Raw genomic sequence first — 26096 nt, 5'->3', positions numbered from 1 at the left:
ATTATGCCATTCATATCTCAATATTTCCTCTCAGATACAATTGAACTGCTCCAACACGCCCAGAAAAGCTATACCCTCCTCTCAGTCCATTTTAGAACTCTTACTATTCCCCTTTACCCATCATTGTTGGCCACCCGCTCACCTCACGCCTGTCCTTCCCTCATGTGCCCCCCAGGAACCGTCGGTCTGGCTGTTGTCTCTGTAAGACTGCCCATCCTGCATTTCTTGTGTAGATCAACACCTAAAACCCAAAACAACAGTAATAATAAAATTAAAGATAGGAAAAAAAACAACCCAAAACAACAACAAAAACAGAACAACTACGTAGAGATTGTCACCAGACTAACAAGGATGATGACATTCTAAGGATCCAGACTATCAAGTGTCACGTTCGTGTGCACAGGTGAGTTTCCCATAGTTCCACGTGCTGTTTCCATAGTCTGGGATGGAGCGATCTTGTGCACACACCCTGCTCCCCATTTACTCCTTGACTTTCAGTGTAGCCCCCTTGTGAGTAACCCCCAACTGGTTCAGATGGGATGCCAAGTGGTGCCCCAAGTCAAGTCCACAAGGATCCTTGGGGACTTCATGGCTTCGCCCCATCTCTAGTCTGTTGCACTCCACTCAGAGTCTGTCCCCATGTGGGTGGGTCAGACCGGTTGCACCCTGAACTATACTTCAGGGTCACCCTTTACAATGCTGTAATCTAGGGAGAGGCTATCCTGTCTTGAGCTGAGGCTGGCCCTGCAGTCATCTTAGGGAATGAGCTGCTCCACTCAGGAACATTGCCCTCATGGAATGGAACCCAGAATGGGGTCTACTCCCGCTCCCCTTTTCTTGCGGAGACATAAACAGTACCCTCCCCTTGGGTTGGTTAGTGCCCCTCCCCCCCCACAGCTTTGATTTTTCTTTCCCTACTCCTCTGTGGGCCTTGAAGAGATGGGGAGACAATGGAAGCATACATAATTCTGATACTAAAGAAGACAAAACCAAAAAAGAAAATTATGCATTCATATTCCTTATGCAAGTAGATAAAAATTCCCAACAAAATTGTAGTCATGGAATCCAACATCAACATAAAAAACCCAAAACCAAACTCACCGTCATTAATGTGATTTCAATTCATGGCCGCCCTATAGGACAAGGTAGGAATGCCATTGAGCGTCTCAAAGACTGTTAACGCTACAGGAGTAGAAAGCCTCTTTCTTCTGAGGAGTAGGGGGTAGTTTTCAACTGCTAGCCTTGAGAATCAGTCCAACTTAAAATCACTGTGTCTCAGGATTCCTTAGTCCAGTGTTCACATGCGGGTGTACACACACACTTACATATAGCCACACACTCCAAAAAATGCCCTAACCAAGTACACGCAAGGATAGTATAATGTTAGAAAAGCAACACAATCCACTACATAAATAAGACAAAGTCACATAATCATCTCAGTCAATGCAGAAAAGGCATTTAATAAAGCACAAAGCCCATTCCTGATAAAACTCTAAGCAAAATAACAATAAAAAGAAATAATTCTTTATTATAATTAAGTGAAAGTACACAAAACCAACACCCAACATTGTTTTCAATGGAAAGAGATTGAAAGCATGTTCCTAGTGAATGATATGCCTATTCTTACCACTGCTATTCAGTGTTGTATTGGAAGCTGTACAAAAATCCAAGTACATATACATAAAAGACATTCAAATTGGTGAAGTGAAATCATTTCTGTTTTCAAATGGTATGATCTGATGCATAGGACTTCCAGTGGCTCAGTAACAAAGCTAGTGCATCTAATAAAAGGATTCAGCAGGATACAAGATCAACACACAGATAACAGTCAGAGTTTTCTGTTAACTAAGAAAACTGGAAAGTAGAAAACAGTGCTGTTTACAGTAGCCATCCAAATGATCAAATACCTAGGAATAAACCTAAACAGAACTATAAAACACACATACACAGAAAACTAAGGAGCAGTACTACTAGAAACCCCAAGAGACTACTGTATATACTTGCATATAAGCGGATGCAGATTTTGTGGTAAAATATATTAGGTGCCTTGACTGATATTCGAGTTAACTTATACTCAAGTATATACGGTACATAGTGGAAGACCATACCATGATCGTAGATATGAAGATTTAACTTTGTGAAAATAATTAGTACTACCCAAAGTTATCAATTGCCAGCATTAATTTATGATCCAGATTGCAACATCATTCTTTAAATACATGGGAAATCCAATTGTCATCTTTATGTGGAGGGGGACACAAATTCTTTAAGAAGACAAAAGTAGTTGGGCTTATACTTCCCAATCTCAAAACCGATTACACAGGTTAGTCAAAACAACCTAGAACGAATACAGTGAAAGGCACATGGGCCCATGGGGCAGAATTGAGAACCCAGAAGTACATCCATTCACCTATGAACAACTGTTCTTTGACAAAAGATAGAATTTTTCAACCATTTAACCATTTTAACTTTTTAATGGTCCTATCAAAACTGGCTGTCCATTTGCAGAGAAAGGAAGCATGTTTATATCATTCACCATGTTAACTAACACAAGATGGATCCCAAACTTAAATGCAAACCCTAAAACGATAAAGATGAAAAAATAGGGACATACTTAGGGGTCCTAATTTATGGCATAAATAGACTTATCAATCAAACTTAACTAAAAATGCATAAATGGCAGAAAATACACGAGATGACTGTCACCTCCCCCAAATTAAATTTATGTGCTTCAAGTGAGTTCTCTAAAAGAGTGTAAAAGAGAATCTCTAGAATGGGAAAGAATTTTGTAACAGTACATCAGACAAGGGACTGACCTCTGAAATTTCTAGAAACTTCATCTCAACAACAAAAATAAACCAATTTAGAAATGGACAGGTCCCATGACAGATGCTTCACCAAATAAGACTGACATAGGGCAGCCAACAACCCAAAGGAGAAGTGTTCCCGACCACGGGCGATTAGCGAGAGAGAAATGAAAGTAACAGTGTGTTACCATCTTGCCCTGGAAAAAATCGGGACGTTCAAAACCGTGGAATGCACTGGTGAGGGTGTGGCGAGGCTGGCACACTTACGCTGCTTCTGGAGCTGTAAAGTGGTACACCCACTGTGGGAAACTTTTGTGGTGCTTCCATACAAGGCTAGAAATAGAAATACCATATAAGCCAGCATAGCTATGCACCATAGAATACATGCTTACTAGATATATATCCTAGATAGAAAAGAGACTTGAATAGATACATACGTGCACGCCAATGTTCATTGTAGCAGTAGTCACAACAGTAAAAAGATGGAAACAACGTAAATCCCCATTAATGGAGGAATCGGTAAAGTAGTACGTATGTAGAATGGAGCACCAGGTATTGCTAAAAAATATGAAGAATTTTTAAACACCTCATAATGTGGATGATTATACTAAGTGAAATATATCAATCACAAAAGGACCAATATTGAATGAAACTACTGTTATAAAAAATGAAGAAAATGTGGTCACACAAAAAGAACCATTTTTAGATAGTTAATAAGAATGGGAGATGAAGAAAGATGTAAATCACTTGGGTGAAGGGAAAGGTAATATGTAATTGGGGGATGGGGAGGCAGCAGAACACCACCAAGGCAAAATGTAATATACTAGGAGGTACACAAGAGTAAAAGATAAAGGCAAATACTGTTACCACACAATAGTCATAATAGCCAATAGTAGATATATAGACAGATCTGCAGGCCAAACAAATGTGGAGAAATATATAGTTTAGTAGTGCTAACAGAAATAGTACACGAATTTTCTTTATTTTGCTTTTAACAATCAAATATATTTACAAATTTGCTTTTAACAATCAAATTTATTTATAAATTTGCTTTAACAAACAGATTTATTCTCTATCATTTTAGGAGTCCGAATTCAGGGGGGCTAGTTTTAGAGAAGGCTTTCTCAGTCTGCTCTGAGGAATGCCCTTGTTTACTTTCAATATCCGAGAGCCTGATGTTGCTTGGAGATTCCTGGCTCTGCATGGGGACTTGGAGTCTAAAGGGCTCATTCTTGGCTCTCCTTTCACGGTGGTACTGAGGTCCCTTCTATTCGCTGGTGTCATTTCTTGTAAGATAAAATTTGAGAATGTTGATGGCAACAAATGTGCAAATGTACTTGACATAGTGGGTGTATGTATGGATTGTGATGAGTGTTGTACGAGCCCCCAATAAAATGATTGGGAAAAAAAAAAGGTTCTGCAGGCAATATACCAGGGAAACCCGTTACATCAGATCTTGGTTATGACCCGATTAAGGATGTTGAATCCCACTCTGTTCCCCTTGAAACTACATCAGATCACACCATGGAGGATAATTATATTGTTACATAAACTGACAGTCATCCCCTACCCAAATTTTGGGTACAAATTTCATTCCATGAAACATAGGTGTTTTAAATATATCCAAAGATAGAACATACAAGGTACAAAGTTCTGAAAATTTCTTAGCCGTGATCAAATACCTTTAGGGAATGGGTCATTGGGCTTGATGCTGTCAGACCACAATCTCAGGAGACATATAAATCAATTGACATAACAATCTGCAAAGACCATGTTCTCCATTCTATGCTGAGTATTGATTAGAATTCTAACATCTTGCAAGGAGCCATTTGAGATGAGACTATTCATCTCTCTTGTTCAGAACAATGAAAAGTAAGTAAATAAAACACTCAAGGAAATATTCCAAAGGACTAATGCATTATGTGAATCACAACCTGTACTATTCTGAGGTCAAAAGAACTAGATGGTGCCCTACTACTACTACCACTACTAACCATTCTGATCAGAATCAATAGAAGGCTATGGGGAGAGGTAATTTTTAAAAAGGTAGGACAAGATATACAATCATAAAATAGACCAGGCTCAAGTATCTGACAAAGGCTGAGGAAACCTTTGAGACTGTGGCCCATAAAAACCTCTAAAGCCTAGTACTCAGCCCTCCGGGGTCAACTTTCAGCCAAAGGGTAGATAGGCCTATGAAATGAACAGTAATAACATGGAGGGGCATAATCTTAAGTCCAGTTAACCATATGAGACCTTGTTTGCTCCAGAACAAAGCTCAGAAGTCGGAAGGGGCAGGAAAAATGAGAAAGATGTAAGTAGCCTAGGAAAGAAATTGGAAGAGTACTGTTACATCAGGGGGATTCCAGCCAATGCCAAAACAAAATGAATCAATTGTTGGATGGAAAACTATTTTGCTGTGTGAACTTACACTGAAACTGCAAAAAATGTTTAAAACATAAAACAACTCCCCTCTAAAAGCAAAGAAACCCCCCCAAAAACAAACCCAAACCAAATAAGCTCAAATCCCCCAAACAAGCAGACCCCATGGAGTCTAGTTTTATTCTCTCCACATGGGTACCATGAGTTGGAACAGACCCGAGGACAATTAGTCACTGGTACCCAGGTGGCCGTGCCAGTAAAGTAACGGTGAGCAATCATGGAGGGCTAAGGTGATACACGCATTCCACTTAGAATAACTTTTTGTAGCTGTTGATTAGAACTTATGAAGAAAAATTGCTTATTATAGCATTTATAATACTAAAGCACAGTAACTTAGTTTTCTGAAGTATGAGAATTTGTGAACAACACAGATTTCTATACCTTTGAAAATAATATAAAAACATTTTAAAAGGCAATGGAGAGTACCTTTGCCATTTCAGAGGCAATTGTGGATTATTGACTTGAAGTCTGGCGCTCTAGTAAGCAATTTTGACCTTGAAATACACTGATCTACGAATGATAAAGGTAAAACGCTTCTTCTGTTCTGCATGAATAAAGCAATATACAAAAGTACGAAAATGAGTTAAATAAGCAGAGAATCTCCATTGTGGAGTTAACCAAAAGCCAAAGTTATGAGGGGAGGAAACCTTTTAATTGTTTCAGAAAATTAATAAATTGCATGATGGTGGATTCACGAATAGACCAAAGGGTTTCCTTTTACTTTATAACCGTACTGCAGTAAAGTATTGTATAATTACAAATGATTATATCTCATGAATTTTTATATTGCATATGAATGGGGAAATCCATATAACATTAATAGATGGCATTATTTGCTTTATAATTGACCTTTCTTACTCTGTAGCAGTGGTAGTGTTAAAACAAGAACAGCTCCTCAAGAGAAAGACTGGACTTTCTACTCTTGTAAATAGTCCATCTTGGAGACTGCAGTTCTACCTTGTTATACAAGCTCACTATGAGTCAGTATTCACCTGATGGCGGTGAGCTTTTCTCTTTAGTGGTATAAAACCTGATATAAAACGGTATATGAAATATCATGTCAGTTGTGTTGGTGCAACTTTTACATATATAGGTCTATAATATACAAGGTTAAAAGATTTGTTAATTATTAACTCTGGATAGTATGATTGAGGATGATTTTGACTTTCCTTGTATTTTACGGCTTTTCAAAAGTTGCTCAGTGGAAAAATGTAGAACTGAGATTTCAGAGTTCACATTTACATATAACTTGGGAACTGAGCGCGAAAAAAAAAATCCAGCCTGAAGGGTTGGCATTATGGTTTATATGCCCTGTGTCCAGGGTAAATGATTCCACTCGGGCTGAGAACGTCTAAGTAGCAAGTCAGAGTTTATAGGCAGCTCTTTGACTCTTCTATAAATAATAAGAAAAGAAATCAAACTCATGGTCAAATTGAGTTGTTTTCTGACTCTGGGTGACCCTGGCCCCTCAGGTTTACAAGACTGCAGCTCTACCGGAGGGAAACTCTCCTCCTTCTCCTACAGAGGGGGAACCACTGGTGGTTCCAACTGCTGATGTCAAGGTTCACAGTCCAATGCGTTCTCTATAGATAAGCAGCAGAGGCTTTTTAAAAAAACAAACAAACATTTTATTAGGGACTCATCACAATCCATACATACATCCATTGTGTAAAGCACATCTGTACATTCTTTGCCCTCATCAATTTCAAAGCATTTGCTCTCCACATAGGCCCTTTGCATCAGGTCCTCTTTTTTTCCCCTCCCTCCCCGTTCATCCCTCCCTCATGAGCCCTTGATAATTTATAAATTATTATTTTGTCATATCTTGCCTTGTCTGATGTCTCCTTTCACCCCCTTTTCTGTTGTCCGTTTCCCAGGGAGGAGGTCACATGTAGATCCTTGTAATCGGTTCCCTCTTTCCAACCCACTCACCCTACACTCTCCCAGTATCGCCTCACACACTCCTGGTCCTGAAGGGATCATCCGCCCTGGATTCCCTGTGTCTCCAGCTCCTATCTGCACCAGTGTCCATACTCTGAAGCAGAGGGGTTTTAAGGGCCAGAAAAAATAGGTGTATTATGAGAGTACTATTAAAAAAAATCAATTCTTAACTGTTCATACATAAGAGGAGTATCACTAACAGTGTTTTGAAAGAAAATATATGTCAGAAAACCAAACCAGTCTCAGTCATGCTACCCAAATGCCCTTCTTTTATGATGCTCTTTTCTTGACATATGAGTTAGAAAATAGGACACAATGTGCTGAACCGTTTCTAATCTTTCTTCTTTCAGGGAATAGACCCGAGAATGACAAAGAGAACCTGAACTTGGAAAATTACAGGGACCAGGAACCTCCAGGTGCCCCTTGTCACATCTCAGAAGAGGTCCCTCCTCAGGCTTCCTTGAGTGGCTTCTTCAGTGAGGATGAGTCGAGACACTTTGGAGAAGGAGAGCATCTCCCCGAGGCACAGGGAAGCCTCCAGGCTGAGGGAAGAGGGGAGCCTGAGCAGCTCTCTCCTCGGGAAAGGAATTCTGGGAAGCAGCTAGGCCTGCATTTGCCTAATCCTCACCCAGGAGACCTGTCCATGTTGTGGCTTGAGGAAAAGACAGAGGCCCCCCAGAAAGGCCAGCTGAGACCTGCCATGGCCCAGAAGCTCCCCACCTGTAGGGAGTGTGGGAAAACCTTTTACAGGAATTCTCAGCTTGTGTTCCACCAGAGAACTCACACCAGAGAGGCATACTTTCAGTGCCCCACCTGCCAAAGAACCTTTTTGCGGAGTTCAGACTTTGTGAAGCATCAGAGAATCCACACGGGAGAGAAGCCTTGCAAATGCGATTACTGTGGGAAAGGCTTCAGCGACTTCTCTGGACTGCGCCATCACGAGAAAATCCACACAGGAGAGAAGCCCTATAAATGTCCCATCTGCGAGAAAAGCTTCATTCAAAGATCGAACTTTAATAGACATCAGCGGGTGCACACGGGAGAGAAGCCTTACAAGTGTTCTCACTGTGGGAAGAGTTTTAGTTGGAGCTCAAGCCTTGATAAACATCAACGATCCCACTTGGGGAAGAAGCCCTTTCAATAGCTGCCCTCTTTTTCTTATCCCATTCTCTCTCTCAGACCGTTTAAACATGCGTAGGTTTGGGAACCATTTGAAGGAACTGCATCTTGTATCCCTGGTCTGTTTTTATTCCTGTGCTGGAGATGGACAACCTGCAGATTATTTTGCACATTGAGGGTAGATTGGGCTCCTGGTCGGGACTTCACGCCAGCTTACTTTCCTGCTTCTGTGTCAGGAGAAAGAGTTGTCTTAATGTCTCAGCTCATCACTGGGTTCAGGGCCATCTGTTGGATCCCTTGTGGAGGAAAAATAGGAGATTGAGAGTTAAGTATCACTTGGGCAGAGTTCAAGAGCACAGCTGTAGTTGCTGTTGATGGGAGAATTAAGAACAGCTCTTCAGATCTGTGACTCCACACTTCGTCTTCATCATATGGGAAGACAAGCTGAGAGAGGACGAAATTTCCACCTGTGTTTTTGAACAGAGGTGAAAAATGAACTTGAATTGTTCCTTGTTTTGAATAAACTTAGAGTCAACATCTTATTTGTGGCTGAAACGTTTACTCTCTTGACTATTATTCAAAATGCATTTCCTCATTTGAATGGCTGAGAGAGTTCTCACGTGGTAGTTGAGCTCCGAGATGAGCCTATACTGTCACATTTAGAAAAGACCTCATCAGTGATAGCGCATGCTCACCCAAAGGCCAAGAGGGGAGAGCTTGCCCACTGCTCGGCATGGCTTTGCTTCATGGTGGATTGTCTGTGGTACGCACTCACGGACTCCCCTCAATTGCCCTTTTTTTCCTTTACATCTTAAATGACCAATATTGCCAAAGTGCTCTGGGCTTTAAAATGATCTCACCTGATTTTTTCTATAGATGTTAGGAGGAACTCAAAAGGATTGATTTTATAGACTGGCTAGATGCTTATTTATATTTAAAAATCATTTTATTGGCGGCTCTTTCAGATATAATAATCCATAAATCAATTATATCAAACAATTGTACATATGTTGCCATCGTCATTTTCAAACCATCTTTATACTTGAGCCCTTATCAGCTCCTCTTTTCTACCCCTCCCCACCATCCACCCTCATGAACCCTTGATAAGTTATATATTATTATTTTTCATATCTTAAACACTGCTGAATCCCTTCACCCACATTTCTGTTATCCCCCTCAGTGGGGGGGGGTAAGTAGATGTTATTCATCCATCATTACTATCGGTTCCCCTTCTCCCCCTGCCTCTACTCCTCCCCTCATGGTATCCTATTCCCATTACTGTACCTGAGGGTTTAACTGTCCTGGCTTCCGTGTGTTGAAAGCTCTTACCTGTACTGATGTACGTACTCCAATCTCACAGGATTTGTGAGGTAAAACGGGTCATGAATAATGGGGGCAGAGGGAGTGTGCATTAAAGAACCAGAGGAGTGTTGTGTTTTGTTGGTGCTATACTATACCCTGGCTGGCTAATCCCTTCCTTGTGACCCTTCTGTGAGGGAATGCCCAATTGCCTATAGATGGGCTTGGGGGCCTGGCTCATCCCTTTCTTGTGACCCTTCTGTGAGGGAATGCCCAATTGCCTATAGATAGACTTGGGGGCTCTACTCAACCTTCTGCTTCACATCAATACAATTGTTTTTGATCTTCTGATACCTGATCCTATGGCCACCTTGTGATCACACAGGCTGGTATGCTGCTTCCTTGTGAGCTTTGTTGCTACCCTGATAAATGGCTACTTGCTTAACTTCATGCTTTTAAGGCCCCAGGTGCTATATCATTTAATATCTGGGTACCATCAGCTTTCTTCATATTTGCTTATGCACCCATTTTGTATTCAGTGATTATGTGGGGAGGGTGAGTATCATGAAGTGCCATTTTGAATTAGAAAAAATGTTTTTGTGTTGAGGGCAGACTTATGTAGAGGCCTACAGTCTATCTGCTATCCTGTTAATTTAGATGTTTGCTTACTAACATTTCTAGCCTGTACAAATGGCTCTTACAGAGTTACCTGCTGAAGTGTACTGTACTCGTGTGTAGTGAGACTTCCATGGGGTGGCTCCTTGTGTTTGGCTGTATAGCATGGTTCTAGATAGGATCTCAAAAGAGCTCCATGAGGAAGACAGCTATATCTTGGAGCATAGGATGTACTGTAAATTCTGTGTGATGTTGGTCAATAATGGTAATTGAGTTACTGGCTAATGGGGGAGAAGGGAAACTGCATTCCATTACGAGGGGGAACCTGTTAACCTCTACAGCATGCAAGTAAGAAGTCCCCGACTAAGGGAGCGTAGGAACCAACAGGCTGAAAAGAGCTGGCACTGGATTCTGAGTTCTGCAACGGAAAGATTTGTAAGATGGTGAGATTTGATAGTTTAAATCAAGGTTTCTCAAATTGTGGTCTCCCGACCAGCTGCCTCTGAAATTTAATAGAAACACTGTACTAGAGAGACTTAATGAATCAGAAATTCTGAGAGGGGGCCCAGCAATCTTATTTATTTATTTATTTGTATTTCTTTTTCTCCTTTCACTCCCTCAGCCCCTCTGTGACTGTCCCGAGCCTCAAGTTCTGTGCCCAGAAGAGGAGCACCCATCTTTGCTTTAAGAAGCCCTCTGGGGCACTATGATTCCTGCTCAGTTTGAGAACCAGGGCTCTAAGTGGTAACTGATTCAAAACTGTTTCTGTAGCGATATGAGGGGATAATGAGCCTGGAAGGAACACTGGGTCTTCCCAGGCATTTCTTAACGCACAGCCTCCCCATAGAGGTCTTCGTAGCTCATTAAAATTGTAGAGCCCTGTGGATTTGCAGTGAAAATTTGTTTCTAGAAAAAAAAAAAACTTAAAACACTTGAGTTAAAAAGCTTTAGAAGAAAGACCTCTTTTGGGTCCCTCTTAAATGACCTGAAGGTTGACAGATGAAGGGAAACCACCTGTGTCTTTCACAGCTGCATCCCCAGCAAATAGGTGCTGGGTAGATCAAACTTGTTTGAAGGGAATATGAATGAGTGAAGGTTAAACATCACATTTACGCTTCTGTCCAGTCCTTTAGAGCTGGCTTCAGTGAAATACAATCAACATATCTTGTAAATAAACCATCATTGGAACATAGCCACCACACATTTGCTTACTGTGTGTCTGTCTGTTGGGGCTACAGGGGAGGAATGGAGTAATCAGAGAGAGTATATGGCTGCATAGTCCAGAGTTTGTGGACTCAGAGTTGTGCTTCAGTAAAATGCACACAAAACAGCTGGGGAGTTGGCTCAAATGTAGGCTCTCATTCATGGAAGATGTTGATACAGTTGAGATCAGGGGGACTAACCAGGAGCTGGAACATTGTGCATACACTTTGTGACAAGATTGGGCTTCAAGTGTTTGTGGCAGGTTTCTTTGAGTCTCACTATGATCATGTATGACCGCATATTTCGAAGGCTGGACCAGACACAGTAGAAGAAAAAGATCACTTTATTAGCAAAGATTCAATATACTGAAATCCTCTCCTGAGTCCCTGGGCCCAGTTCTCTAGCCCAAGCGCTCATTGATGTCAGGCACTTCTCCGTGTTCCCTAGAGGGAATCTACAGCATTTTGAGAGACCAGTATTTTCCTACCTTTCTAAATGTATGAGGTCAGCCCTTAACTCATCTGTCTCTCTTAGCATCCTCCAGCCCAGCCTCTCTCCTGGCTTCCTCGATGGCTATCTGTAGGGGGCTAGATCTGAAGAAGTAAGGCTACTCCAGCTAGGACCCACTTGGATGGGGTCTCCTTCGTTTTCAGGTTGAAAGTCCACACATAGGTGGGTCCCCGCTGACAAGTCTTGTACAAAGGGCAGGGGTAGACACTTCGGCAGTCCTGCTTATCCGCAGGGATGGCCTTGATGAACATCACAGGCACGGAGGGGGTCAGGTCCTTCAGCTTTGCCTCTGTAATGATTCCAGCCTGGGGACAAGAGAGGAACCATGGTTAGATCAGACTCAGAACCCATTCCTCTAGCCTGGCTTCTGTCAAGATCCAAGAGATGAGAGGCTGGGAGGCTTGGCTGCCTTTGTACCTACTTTCCCCCTTCTGTGCTTTAGGCTCTCGAAACAACACACAATGTGGTATATGGAAAATGCAGCTCTCTCTGTATCCAGCCTGCACCACTTGGAAGCAGAGTACCCAAAGCTTCCAATTACCATATATGAGGGGCGGGGGCGGGGGTGGGGGTGGGCTGGGCTGGCGGCATGCTGGGGTTGGTTTCAAAAAAATTGTGGGGAGAAAAAAAATTCTACTTTTGAAGTCTACTTGCATAGATTTTTAGACTCTTCCAGGGTTGGCCTCCTGAGTTGTAGCTGACCAAAGTACCTTGCTCTTGTGACAAGGGCTCCTGTAGATGGCTGCTTAATACTGCTATAATCTTTCTCTTCTCAGCCCATGTATTACATTTCCATAAAGATACATTTTAGCAAAATTCTGAAGACACCCAGAGCTCCTGAGCTCCTCCTTTTTACCCTGGCTTTGTCTCTGAACTAAGGGGACCGTACTGTCGACTTCCCGTGAAGTCACACATATTAACAGTATTCAAGGCTCAAGTTCATGTAATGGGAAGACTCAAAATGAAATAGAGAATTTGAAGATGGTTGATATTCTAGGAATTAACCTAAAATTTTCACAACTCACCAAGTGGCCCTGGGTAAGGAGAAGGTGGAGAGGCAGGAAGAGGACAGTTTTTTAATTACACACACACACACACACACACACACACACACACACACACACACACACACACACCAAGTTGTATAATCACTAGTATCTAAATCTAGGACATTTTAATCACCCCTAATAAGAAACCTGGAAACCATTAGTAGTCCCCATAAGCAGCGGGTTACTGAATTCGTTGTCACTGTGAGTTCTCTTCCTCTTCAGAGTGTTCAGTTTTTGCTTGCTTTCTGTATTTTGGAGGCTGCTACATTAGGTGCATATATGTTTATAATTGTGACATTCTTGATGGGCTATTATTTTTAGTATAATTAAATGTTTCCAGTAACAATTTTTATCTTCAGGTATGTTTTGTCTGATAGAAGTACAGTTCCCAGTTTGGTTTGCTCAGTATGTACCTTTTGGTTTACGTTCATCAAATTGTGTCTTTGAATCTAAAACGTAACCATTATTAAAGGCATCATACAATTGGACTCTTTAGAAATACCCTTTCTTTTACTCTGTGTTTTAATTACAGTAATTAATCTCTTTATACTTAATGGAATTACTAGTAAGGTAGGCTTTGTGTTTGGCATTGCACTAGTTGTCTGCGCACTATCCCCCTTTTGCTATCTTCTTTATGATTCAGTGGATAGATATTTATACATTTCTGGAACCAGTACTTCCCCCAGTTTTTGGTAAGAGGCATTGTGTTCATGTTGGGACATCTTTTCAGTGCTCAAACATGCAGTTTAAAACTGCATTTGACTTTCATTTTCTGCTTTGCAGGACCTCAAGTTTAGTCAACAGTATGAGCGTAGGAGCTTGCTCTGCCTTTCAGAGCATGTTCATGGCCCTGAGCATGTGCACAGCCTGTCTGTGAGTATTTCCTCCCAGGGTACAAAGGATGGGCCATAGATTTCTACTTGATTGCGGCGGGTTTGGATTTCTGGTTTCCAGACTTACTGAGTGGCGCAAAAGGGGTGGTTTGAAGTTAATCAGGGTGTTGCAAGAATGCCCTCCCCCCCACTGGGTTCTTTCCCTTGCCCAGTTAAGAATAATGAGGCAGGGAGCCAAGCTCATCTTATAAGCGAAATATTTATTACAGAGGGAAGTACCGTGCAAGGGGAGGGGCCCTAAGACAATGCAGGCCAGTCTCACCAAACAAGGTGGGTGCGGGGACAATGCATTCTTTCATGTGGTCTTCCAGCCAAAGTCTCTCCCACGAAATGGCCTTTTCCAACATGGGTGGGGTAAGAAGGTGGGGGAAAGACACTGGTAGGCTTCCCCTGGGAATAACTGCTAACAATAATACACTGTGATTACCACCCTGCTGGGTATAACACTGAAAATGATGCAGGCTGTTGTAAAACAGCTCACGTTAAAGTGTTAATTGGGTTGGGTTGTGATTGAGCCCATGCATGTTGGTTTGGGGAGTATCCCAAAGCCTTTGAACTTGAAAAATGGCAGTAGCAGAACCAGTCTTTTCCTTATCTGTCTCAAGAGCAGTTTTGAAAGAAAGATATGGCAATCTTCCAAAAATCTCCAGACTTGAAAATGCCATAGATTTACCCTGACACGCATAGGTTTGACACGAGATGGCCTCTCCTAGTGACATCCATGCTTTCTTTCCCTTGGTATTTGTTTATTTGCTGATGAGATTTGACCGTTGACTCTCCCTGGGGCCCTCAGTGGCGGCCCTCCTCTGCGTGATAGCTCCACGAGCCGTCTGTTTTGAGGGAATGAAGGGTTTCTGTTTTAACCTTCGTCCCTTACAGGTGTATAACTATTGATGTTAGTGAATAAAACACAAACATTGTAAATACAACTCAATATCTCTGTATATTTTATGGGATTTGCTTAAAACACTGACATCCCAGTGGTTTGGAGTCGTTGAGAGCAACAGTTCATGGTGGCACAAAGAAGAAATTAATTCATAGAGCTTTTTTGACCCAAACTTCCATGATTGCATTTGTTAGTTCTTGCTACTGAAGTAGACTGTGTGTGTGTGTTGTCGTTTCCTCCCCAGATATGCCTTATGTTTCTTTGCCACATTGCCAGAAGCCCTGACACTGAGAAGCAGTTTCCCTCTTTGCTAAGTCAGAATGTGAAGAAAATTTCCTCTCCGACTGGAATCCTGCCACAGCGTCTTCCATTTAAAGTGGGCCACAGCAGTAGTTCTTCATGACAAAGATATGATGACAATTTATAAAACTGAATTTATTGAAAGGGTCTTGGAGTTGGCCTTATCTGAAGTTTCCAAGGCGACTTAAAAGATTTTGATTAAAAAACTTTCAGAGAAATGAGTTCTTTGGTACCAAAATGAATCTTTGCATGCTTTTGAGGTATCTGGCTAAAGCTGTATAAACATCCACCAGTGATAGTGTGAGCCCATGTTGAACACTACCAAACTATGATTGAGATCCCCTCTAATGAGTTCCTGAAATCAAGCCTTGCAAACTCTTTACACCGAATCATCCCATAGAGCCTGCTTGTTCTCCATTCCCAGCTCATCCAACTGTGACCTCAAGTCCCCAAAGCAGCCAACCAAACAGCTGTATTATCATTTCCTTTTTTTCATGAACGGTCTCTATGTGAGAGCGTTTTTGTTGGTGTCATCAGTCTGTACGCGTGTAGACTCACTGGTGTTTTCCTGCATCTGGATGCGATCATTTTTTTCTTTGAATACACTTTTTTATTTCTTGCAGACTAAGTTGATGAATACATTTTTGCAGACTAAGTTGCTTGTCCTATACAAGACTTTGGGGACTCACCCAAGATTTTCAAAAGCCCCTTCTTTAGAATAGACCTGTGGATTATGGACCAGACATTTGGTGGTAGATTGGAAAAACCAAACCAAAACCTAAAAACAACCCTTTTTGTGCTTTCACTCCTTCTGGACTCTGCCAAGTGGAGGCAAGTGCTTTTGAAAAAGAACCTCCACTCTTTGCATGTAGCTTCCCCTGAAGATTACTCGGTTTCTGCTTTCTTCCTCTGTCCGTTCCTGATCGCCGTGGCGCAGCTTTGCTGGCTGTTAAAGGGCAAGGCTGTTCTCCTCTTGTTGCCCTTCTCTGGGCGCCATGCAGATTTATGTCTGTTTCACATGCATAGTTTCAGTGAGATGGCGAATGCCAATCCCACAGGCACTCGAATCCTCATGTTGGGATCTGGCAGCCCTTTCATCTCTCTGAGACACTGGCATCAACACGCACAAGAACGTTTTGAAGATCAGTGACTTAAGCGTGGTTCTTTTGAAACGGGGGAAGAAGTTTTCTGATGTTAGAACCTAAATGTTTTAAAACTGAGGAAAAGAAATGCAAAGCTGTTCTTGTTTTTTTTTTTGTTCTAAAAAGAATGAAAATTGTTTTTCTTTGTGAGGTAAAGTGTCTAGGCAAAGTGAATTAATAGAAAATAATTGTTCTTCCTCACAACATATTTGAAAAAGGTGAACTAATAGAGAAACAACAGTGTCACTCTGAACCTTCAGAGAAGCCCCTTGGTTGTGGGAGCCATGCTCCCATTGTTACACTCTCCTCCGCTCCTTTTCTCACTTGGCCCCACTCCTCTGCTCCCCTAGACGCCATCTCTCTCCACCCCTCCACCTCCTCGTCTTCCTTCCTCTCCTGAGAGCACCCAGTTGAACTTTCTGATCGGACCGAGGACTTTAACTCAATAGAGTGAAAGACAAGTCAAACATCCAGACTGAGAAGGGCTCTCTGCACAAGCAGCGTCGATGTGATGGACTAACCAGACCGAAGAACCATAGTTAAAAGAACTTCCCAAGCCCACAGAAGATCCCCGGACATTTACTGAAAAATTCAGGAGAATAATGTCCATCTGTCAGCCAGGAGCTTAGACACATGTTGTTGGAGCTGGAGGGGAGCCCAATCGTGGATGAATGATGCTAATTGACAGGAGGCAGATGAGAGATCACGGACTCCTTCCTAATAACATCTGTCAGAGGGTTGTTGACAAAAGGTAGACAGAGTTACGGCAATCTCAAGAGTCTCTGCAAAGCAAGTGGATTGGTCTAAAATCCAGACTGCTGCTGCTGGAAAGGGCGAACGTTTGAATGGCTACAGAAATACAGTGGAATCGTTTTTTTCTCTGAACACTTAGGGTTGGATTTCGATTCTGAGGATTCTGAAATTGTCATCATATCTATTGTCAGTGGGTTGGATCTGGAGCTTTCAAAATTGGTCAAATGCTATTATTCAGGTTGGGAAAGACTTCCTCTCAAACCGTTTCGAAAACTGTGTTTGGCTCAAATTTGGCTCAAAGCACTGTACAGCAAAACCAGGCAGGCGAATGAGCCCAGGATTAAAGCTAAACAGGAAGAACTAATAGCGATGTGACTTCAACAGCTGCAGACTCCTGCAGTACAGGTATCCAACCCTGAAACCTGAAATGGAGTCGACCAGTCAGGAATGCCAGTGTGTTTTTCTTGTAAAAATCCTGGACATTTTGAATGGAAATGTACTAATCTAAGGATCCAGTAGGTGTGCTGCCCCTACTTAATCTCCGGTCGGGTCCAAGTGATGGGGCTCTGAGGATCAAATGGGGATTTTTCCAATAATGACTTCACATAATCAAGCCGAGGCTACTCTCCTAGGAAATGAAGAAACATCTAAAGTTGTAATGGATACAGGAATCACTTTGTCAGTTTTGAATCCCACATGTTAAAAAATCCTCTACCCTAAAGCAATAAAACTTCTAAGATCATAGGGATTACAAACGAGAACAATTTCGAATGAATTTCCAGCCAGTTAGTATTTCTTTAGGATATACAGAAGATGTGCACCCTTTTTATTAAACTCAAATACTCATTTTATCTAAATTAAACAATAAAATTAAACATTTAATCTAAATTTACACTTTAGTGAAGAGGGGGAAATACGTGTAGAAATACCTGATGTTTCTTAGCCTAAGAAAAAAGAAACTGAAGAGTGAAGAAGTTCTTTGTTATTTTCAGGGAATTGTTATGTCTGTAGGAAAATGACCTGCACCCAACTATGTGCAGTACACCGCGGGCCCTGCTTTAGGACACTTGGCCCACTCTCATGGAGACAGTGAGGGCTCCTCTGTCCCAGGCTGCCTTTCAGCAGTTCTAGAAACGCCGTGAGCCAAGTGTTCTGTTTATGTGCCTAGAGAACCCCAATACCTTATGAAGAAGGAAACAACAGAAGGATTAACGCCAATAAGTCAAGGCTTTCTAAAGACAGGACTGATGTACTAGCTCCTGTAATACATTTATTTTCCCTGTTAAGAAATATGGGAATTGAGGATGGTGATTTGTGTAAGACTTAAGAGCTTTTAACCACATAGTTTATTCCTGTTTTCCCATCATGCTTAGCACCCATTTACTTGTATCTAATATTCCTCCCAAAACAACTCATTTTATACAGTACATTTTTTAGTATCTGTATTCATTCAGATTAAAGAAAATCAAAACAAAACAAGAAACCAAACTCACTGCCATCGAGTCACTTCTGACTCAAGGGGACCGTGCCCCTGTGGGTTTCTGAGGCAGCGACTCTGCAGGAGTACAGAGCTCCATCTTTCTCCTGCAGGGGTTGGCCGTGTCCAACTGCAGCCCCACCTACAACCGCCATGTCGCTGTGGCTCCTCAGTCATTTAGTCAAGATTTTTTTGCTTCTACAAGGCATACTTAACAATCTACCTGAACCGTTTTACTTGAAGGCTACACTGAAAGTGTTGCCTATTTTTTCCCACACACCTTAAATGCTGGTTTGCAGTCTTTACCATTTCCAAGTGGTTATGCTCTGCTTCAATATGTCAATGATTTGTTAGGGCCTGGTGGCACGGTGGGTTATGAATGGGCCTGCTAACTTCAAGGTCAGGGGTTCAAAATCCCTGTCACTCCATGGACGAGAGATGAGGCTTTCTGGCCCTTTAAAGATGTACAGCCTTCAAAACCCACCCTGGATGAACGCTTGAGTGGGGAATGGGTTTGTCCAAACAGCATTTGCTGATAGGTATGTTTGTACTAGTTATGGTTTGCAGGTGTTCACACTGGGCAAAGATTTAATTTCCTTTGTTAAAATACCACTGCAGTAGTTGTTATGACGAAACTATTGAAAAATACTTCCATGTGGGGAACTCCAGCTGTTCTCCGCAATGACAGAGGAGCCTAATTTATTAGACAAATGTGTTCGGCTGGGATCTCTGGAAAGGCAAATCTAATCGCTCTTCTCTCTCTTGTACACGAGAAAGTGGCTCACAAAGTTACAGGGGCAGCAAAGCCCAGTCTGGTCTCAAGCCTGTGGGTCGGTTATGAAGTGGGAGGCTTCTCCTGATTGGAGCAGCTTCAGGGCGTGATGCCTCCAGGAGTGGCAGGCACAGCAGAAGCCGCACAAGCAGGTGAATCCAAGGTCAGTCGGCCAGGACTGTGACACAAGTGAATGACTCCACGGTCGACATGTCAGTGGCAGGTCAGATGGCAGGCTGCTGATGGCTTCTTGGATCAGTAGGCAATATTGTAGTCCAAAGGACTGGAGGTCAACAAACCAGATGCGGGGTCTAGAACTAGCAGCAAGCGAGCACACATCCCCATAGTATCCACCTACATAGGAATTAGGCCCCATCCTCAAGGAAAAACTTCCTTTCAACTGCATCAGGAACAACTGTGACCTAGTATTAAGTTAGCAGATGGATGTTGGGCCTCTACTCAAGTACTCCCTCAATGCAAGAATACTTTGTTGTATTAAACTGACATTCCATGATGCTCACCTCCTGACACAATCGCTGAAGACAAAGTGGGTGCATAAGCAAATGTGGTGAAGAAAGCAACTTCTTTTGGTTTCTGTGAATGAAGAGGAACGTGAAAGGACAGCGATTTGATGCCGTAGAAAAGGTGGACAAGAGGAGGGAGGTGCCGTCAGCCATCCAAACAGAGGAGTTTGAAAAATGTTTCCAAGAATGGAATCGCTGACTTGACAAATGTATCTTTTTTGACAAATGTATTAAGTGTAATGGAGAGTACTTTGAAGGTGATAAGGTTTTTTGTTTTTTAAAAAAATACTAATGTAAAAGAATACATAGTTTTGGGAAAAAATCCTATTTTTGGTACCTCTCTGTATTATCTTTTAAAATTTTTACAAAAGCTTTACTTTCCCACTTAAAAGTTGAATAAATGGATACGGGGAAAGGCAACTATATCCAAAGTCACAGAGTTAATAACTGTGTCCAGAGGCAATGCTTTAATCTCTCCATTCTGTGCCTACTGTCAAGCCTATGTTCTTTGCACCACACCCGGTGCCATCAGTGTCTTGATAGCCTCAAGGAAAGAAAGGTTACCTAGGTGAAGAGATTCAGGGTCATCACTTTTAATCATCACACACTATGTGAGACTATATCTATTGAACCATCTCAGGAGAGGCTACCTTTTCACTTAGCCTTGGGTTTACCTGTATGTCCCAGCGGGCTCCTTCCATGAAGAGGCCATGGACATAAGCTCCCTCTCGAGGTGGGTTCCTGAATTCTTCCCTGTTCTTCTTTGTAACATCACACTGCAGGGCCATCTGGTCCAGCGGCCACTCGTTTTTGCGGGCCGTGGACTGCATGATGGCGGTCAGGAAGGACTGGGGGTTGAAGAAGCCTGTCAGCCACACAGTGGAGGGCATTGCAAAGTCGCCTGTCCAGGCTTCCAGCTCCTTGATTCGGTTGAGAAGGTCCAGGAACCAGGCGGCCAGTCCTGATGTGGAGGGGTAGGCGCGCTTTGCCCAGGTCTCTGGCACCATGTCTAGGTACAGAGCATTCTGTAAGTTCTCCATGTCACTGGTCATGGTCAACTCCCCCTGCGGACAAAGAGTGAGAATAGAAAGGAGGCATGAAGTCTTTGAGAATGACTGGTTTTAGGGCTCCTCCACCATTATCGTCTGTCTTGAATTCCCTGTGTTTCCAGTTCCTATCTGTACCAGTGTACATCCTCCTGTCTAGCCAGATTTGTAAGGTAGAATTGGGATCATGATAGTGTGTGTGTTTTTTGGAGGGAGGGGGCTAGCATTTAGGAACTAGAGGAAAGTTGTATGTTTCATCATGACTACAGTGCACCTGGACTGGCTCATCTCCCCATGACCGTTCTGTAAGGGGGTGTCCAGTGCCTACAGATGGGTCTTGGATCCCTAATCCTTACTACCCCTCATTCACAATGATTTGTTTTTTGATGCCTGATACCTGATCCCTTTGACACCCCGTGATCACACAGGCTGGTGTGCTTCTTCCTGTGGGCTTTGTTGCTTCTGAGATGGATGGCCACTTGTTTACATTCAAGCCTTTAAGACCCCAGACACTATATCTTTTGATAACCAGACACCATCAGCTTTCTTCACCACATTTGCTTATGCACCGACTTTGTCTTCAGCTATCATATCAGGAAGGTGAGCATCATGGAATGCCAGGTTAATAGAACAAAGTATTCTTGCATTGAGGGAGCACTTGAATGGAGGCCCAATGCCCGTCTGCTACCTTAATACTAAACCTATAAATATATACGCATACATCTATTTCCCCATCCTCATAAATATATTTACATATGTATGTGCCTGTATTTGGACCTCTATGAATGCCCTTTGCCTCCTAGTTCTTTCCTCTATTTCCTTTTCCTTTACTCTTGTTCCACTATCATGCTCAGCTTTCATTTGGGTTTCAGTAATTCCTCTCAGTTACATTACCCTTGATCAAGTCCTACCAGGCCTCCTACACCTTCCTCACCACCGATTTGGATCACTTTTGTTGTTCCCTTGTCTGTGGGTTCAATAACACCACTTTCTTTCCCCCACCTCCTCCTCTCCCCCCACCTCCTCCTATGTCCCTGCAGAACCGTCAGTCCTGTTGTTTTCTCCTCCATATTGTTCCATCCAGCCTATCTTATTTAGACAGACTTGCAGAGAAAATAATATGCACAAAATAAGACAGCAAAACAAAGTAACAAAAGAAAACAAAACAACAACAAGCCAATGACAAAAAAGAAAAGCCTATAGTTAGTTCAAGGACTGTTTGTTTGGCCTTTTGGAGTGCTTTCTGGCTGAGTCTGATGGGGTGCTAAGCCCTGGCCCCAAAGTCTATTTTCGGTGTTCCCTGGGGACTTCGTTACGCTGTTCCCCTTGTTGTTCTGTTGCACACCCTTAGTGTTTTGCCTTGGTGTGGTGGGGTGTTTTTTAATCATTTAATTGGGAATTCATACAATTATCACAATCCACACATCCATCTAATGTATCAAGCACATTTGTGCATTTGTTGCCACCATCATTCTCAAAACATTTTCTTTCTACTCGAGTCCTTGGCATCACCTCCTCATTTTCCCCCCTCCCTAACCTACCCTCCCTCACTCATGAACCCTTGATAATTTATTTTTATTTTTTTCATGTCTTACACTGACCGAGGTCTTCTTTCACCCACTTTTCTGTTGTCCACCCCCGAGGGAGGGGATTATATGTAGATCACTGTGATTGGTTCCCCCTGTCTCCCCCCACCTTTCCCTTACATTTTTGGTATTGTTACTCTCATTATTAGTCCTGAGGGGTTTATCTGTCCTGAATTCCCTGTGTTTCCAGCTCTGATCTGTAACAGTGTACATCCTCTGGTCTAGCCAGATTTGTAATATAGAATTGGGATCCTGATAGTGGGGGGCAGGGAGGAGGGGCAGAGAGGGAGGAAGCATTAAAGAACTAGAGGAAAGTTGTATGCTTCAGGTGGCCATCTAGCTGAGAAACAAATCCCACATGGAAGAAGCACACCAGCCTATCCCGACACAGTTGCTGAAGACAAAGTGGATGCATAAACAAATGTGGTGAAGAAAGCTGATGGTGCCCGCCTTTCAAAAGATGTAGAATTTGGGGTTCAATAGGCTTGAAGATAAACAAGGGGCCATCTAACTGAGAAACAACAAAGCCCACATGGAAGAAGCACGCCAGCCTGGGAGATCAAGAGGTGTCAAAGGGATCAGGTATCAGGCATCAAAGACCCCCCCCAAAAAAAAAACAGCATTGTGAATGAGGGGAAGTGTGGAGTGGGGACCCAGGGCCCATCTGTGTGAAATTGATCATCCGTTTGCAGAAGGGCTACGGGGAGGACATGAGCTAGTCAGGGTGCAGTGTATTAATGATGAAACATGCAATTTTCCTCTACTTCTTGAATGCTTCCCCCCCCCCCCACTATCATGATCCTAATTCTACCTCACAAAGCCAGCTGGACTGGAGGATGTACACTGGTACAGATAGTAACTGGAAACACAGGGAACCCAGGACAGATGAACCCCTTAGACCAGGGATGAGAGTGGTGACACCGGGAGGGAACGTTGGAAAGGGGGAGCAAATTACAAGGATCTACATATAACCTCCTCCCTAGAGGACAGACAGCAGAGAAGTGGGTGAAGGGCGATGTTCAATGGCATAAGATATGACAAAATAATAATTTATAAATTATCAAGGGTTCACGGGGGAGAGGGGAAAGGGGAGGGAGGGGAAAATGAGGAGCTGATACCAAGGGCTCAAGTAGAAAGCAAATGTTTTGAGAATGATGAGGGAAACAAATGTACAAAAGTGCTTGACACAATGGATGTATGTATGGATTGTGATGAATTGTATGAGCCCCCAATAAAATGATTAAAGAAAAAAGTTGTGTTTCATCAGTGTTACACTGCACCCTGACTGGCTCATGTCCTCCTTGTGACTCTTCTGTAAGGGGATGTCCAGTTGCCTACAGATGGGCTTTGGGTCTCCACTCTGCACTGCCCCACATTCACAATGATATGAGTTTTTGTTCTTTGATGCCTGATACCTGATCCTATTGACACCTCATGATCACACAGGCTGGTGTGCTTCTACCTTGTGGGCTTTGTTGCTTCTTGGCTAGATGGATGCTTGTTTATCTTCAAGCTTTTAAGACCCCAGATGCTATATCTTTCAATAGCTGGGCATCATCACCTTTCTTCACCATATTTTCTTATGCACCCACTTTGTCTTCAGCGATCGTGTCAGGAAGGCGAGCAACACGGAATGCCAGGTTAATAGAACAAAGTATTCTTGCATTGAGGGAGTACTTGAGTGAAGACCCAATGTCCATCTGCTACCTTAATATTATACCTATAAATATATGCACGTAGATCTATTTACCCATCCTCATAAATATATTTACATATGAACCTGCCTGTATTTAGATCTCTATGAATGCCCTTTGCCTCCTAGTTCTTTCCTATATTTCCTTTTACTTTCCTCTTGTCCCAATCTCATTCAGCCTTCATTTGGGTTTCAATACTTCCTCTTGGCCTACCAGGCCTCCTACACCCTCCTTGCCATCGATTTTAGATCACTTTTTGTTTCCTTGTCCCGGGGGTTGTTAATACTCATTTCCTCCCCGCCCCCTCTCCCCTCTCCCATGTCCCCCTGGAACCATAGGTCCCATTGTTTTCTCCTCCAGATTGTCTATCACAAAAACAAGCCAGAGCAAAACAAAGCAACAAAAGAAATGAAAACAACAATGACAAAAAAAGAAGAAAAGCCTGTAAATAGTTCAAGGTTTGTTTGTTGACCCTTTGGAGTGCTTTTCCAGTTGAATGTGATGGGGTGCCACACCCTGGCCCCAAAGTCTATTTTTGGTATTCTCCAGGGACTTCATTGTTCTGTTCCCCTTGCTGTTTTGTTGTACATCTTAATAGTTTCCCCTCGGTGTGGTGGCTTCATATTGGGCGCAATACCTACACTGTGTCTCCAGTGTTGTCCCCAGTAGTGCTATGGATCAGTGAGGGATGTCATATCTTGTAGTGGGGCCAGCCCTATGATCCTCTTTCTGAATTAGCTGCTCTGAGCAGGAATATCCTCCTCAGGGCTTGGTGGGCCAGGATATGCTCTACTCTCTATTCCTACCCCTTCATTTGCTCCTATGTACTCCGACCGGAGATGTCCCTCTCCCTGAGCTGTAGCTTCAGTGCTGTCAGCTCCAAGGGGCTGGCCCTATCACAATTACATGGACACCCCCCCCCCCACACACACAGAATTCACTTCAGAGGGCAGCACTGAAGATACTATACTTTTACTTCACATTTATAACCATTATAAAGAATCAGGCCTATTTCTCCTTGAATGAACACATTTCAGCATCCTTAATGACAAAAAGAGCATAACCCTCTGACTCCTGATTTATGGAAAATAGACTAATAACTTCTTTATGAACCTACCAGATAGAATGTAACCGATACAAATACATTTTCTGTATGAGGGTTTGGTAGCTGGGCTACTTTAAGATATTAATATTTTAAAGAAAATCCTAACTCCCTTAAACATATCAAAAATATGTTTACCGAGTACAGCTTGTTTGCCTATTTTCCCCTTCAAGTCAATAGATAGTATTACAGAGTTAGGAAAATAGATTTTATCCCATATGTTTACTCAGATGTATTGAGGTGCTATCCAGAGTGGTATGTGGTGAGGGGTTCTGAAACCACATTCATACTTGATGTGAGGTTTAAGTGCCCTCTACCTGTCACCAAAGTTTATTACCTTCAATCATACTCAAATTAAGTGACAAATGCTTTTTGTGGTAGATTTCCTCGGGAACCCACTGACTGGATTCCACAACTGGCTTAAAATAGAAAATAACAACAACAAAAACCTTCTCTGGGGGTTGTAATCTTCAATTTGGAGTTGTCACCTGAGTGTACAGAGGCTTCTCAGACGTTCTCATAGGAGGACCCCAGCCCCAGTTAGAGAGGAAACTTCTCAATGAGAAGGATTGACACGGTGGCTGGAACAGTGGGTCTAAGATAACGACAGTCGATAGGATGGCGAAGAACCAGCAGTGGTTTGTTCTGTTGTACATAGTGTCAGTGTGAGTTGGAACCAACTGGACAGCATCTAGCAAAACAGCAACGGGATTCTGAAAGATGCTACCTGTTCCATTTAAAAAAATAATTATATTGGGTGCAGTGTAGTAACGATGAAACATACAACTTTCATCTAGTTCCTAAATGCTTCTTCCCCCTGCCCCCACCAACTATCATGGTCTGACTAGACCAGAGGATGTACACTGGTACAGATAGGAACTGGAAACACGGAATCCAGGATAGATGATCCCTTCAGGACCAGTGCTGAGAGTGGTA

At 42.6% G+C, this 26096-nt stretch overlaps 2 protein-coding genes across 5 annotated transcripts in view; one reads left to right on the top strand and one right to left on the bottom strand.

Annotated features, from left to right (window-relative positions):
• The window catches only part of LOC142459470 (zinc finger protein 18-like), a 41732-nt gene extending 29267 nt beyond the window's left edge, over positions 1-12465 (top strand). For 3 of the 4 annotated variants that reach the window (XM_075561071.1, XM_075561073.1, XM_075561072.1), the window contains one exon: positions 7541-10807. In XM_075561071.1, the coding sequence (XP_075417186.1) occupies positions 7541-8334 (794 nt within the window). In that variant the 3' untranslated portion in view covers positions 8335-10807. Of the gene's footprint in view, positions 1-7540; positions 10808-10845 lie in introns of those variants that run through there. The other variant, XM_075561074.1, reaches the window with a different exon arrangement.
• DNAH9 (dynein axonemal heavy chain 9) overlaps positions 11942-26096 on the bottom strand; it is a 419100-nt gene continuing 404945 nt past the window's right edge. Inside the window, exons 68-69 of the mRNA XM_075561068.1 lie at positions 20407-20796; positions 11942-12241 (exon numbers count right to left, since the gene is read on the bottom strand). Coding sequence (XP_075417183.1) covers positions 12014-12241; positions 20407-20796 — 618 coding nt within the window. The 3' untranslated portion in view covers positions 11942-12013. The remainder of the gene's footprint in view (positions 12242-20406; positions 20797-26096) is intronic.

The sequence above is a fragment of the Tenrec ecaudatus genome, chromosome 10 (assembly GCF_050624435.1).
Source record: "Tenrec ecaudatus isolate mTenEca1 chromosome 10, mTenEca1.hap1, whole genome shotgun sequence".
Classification (NCBI taxonomy): domain Eukaryota; kingdom Metazoa; phylum Chordata; class Mammalia; order Afrosoricida; family Tenrecidae; genus Tenrec; species Tenrec ecaudatus.
Note: the sequence above shows the minus strand (reverse complement) of the source record. Positions and strands in the feature narration are given on the sequence as shown.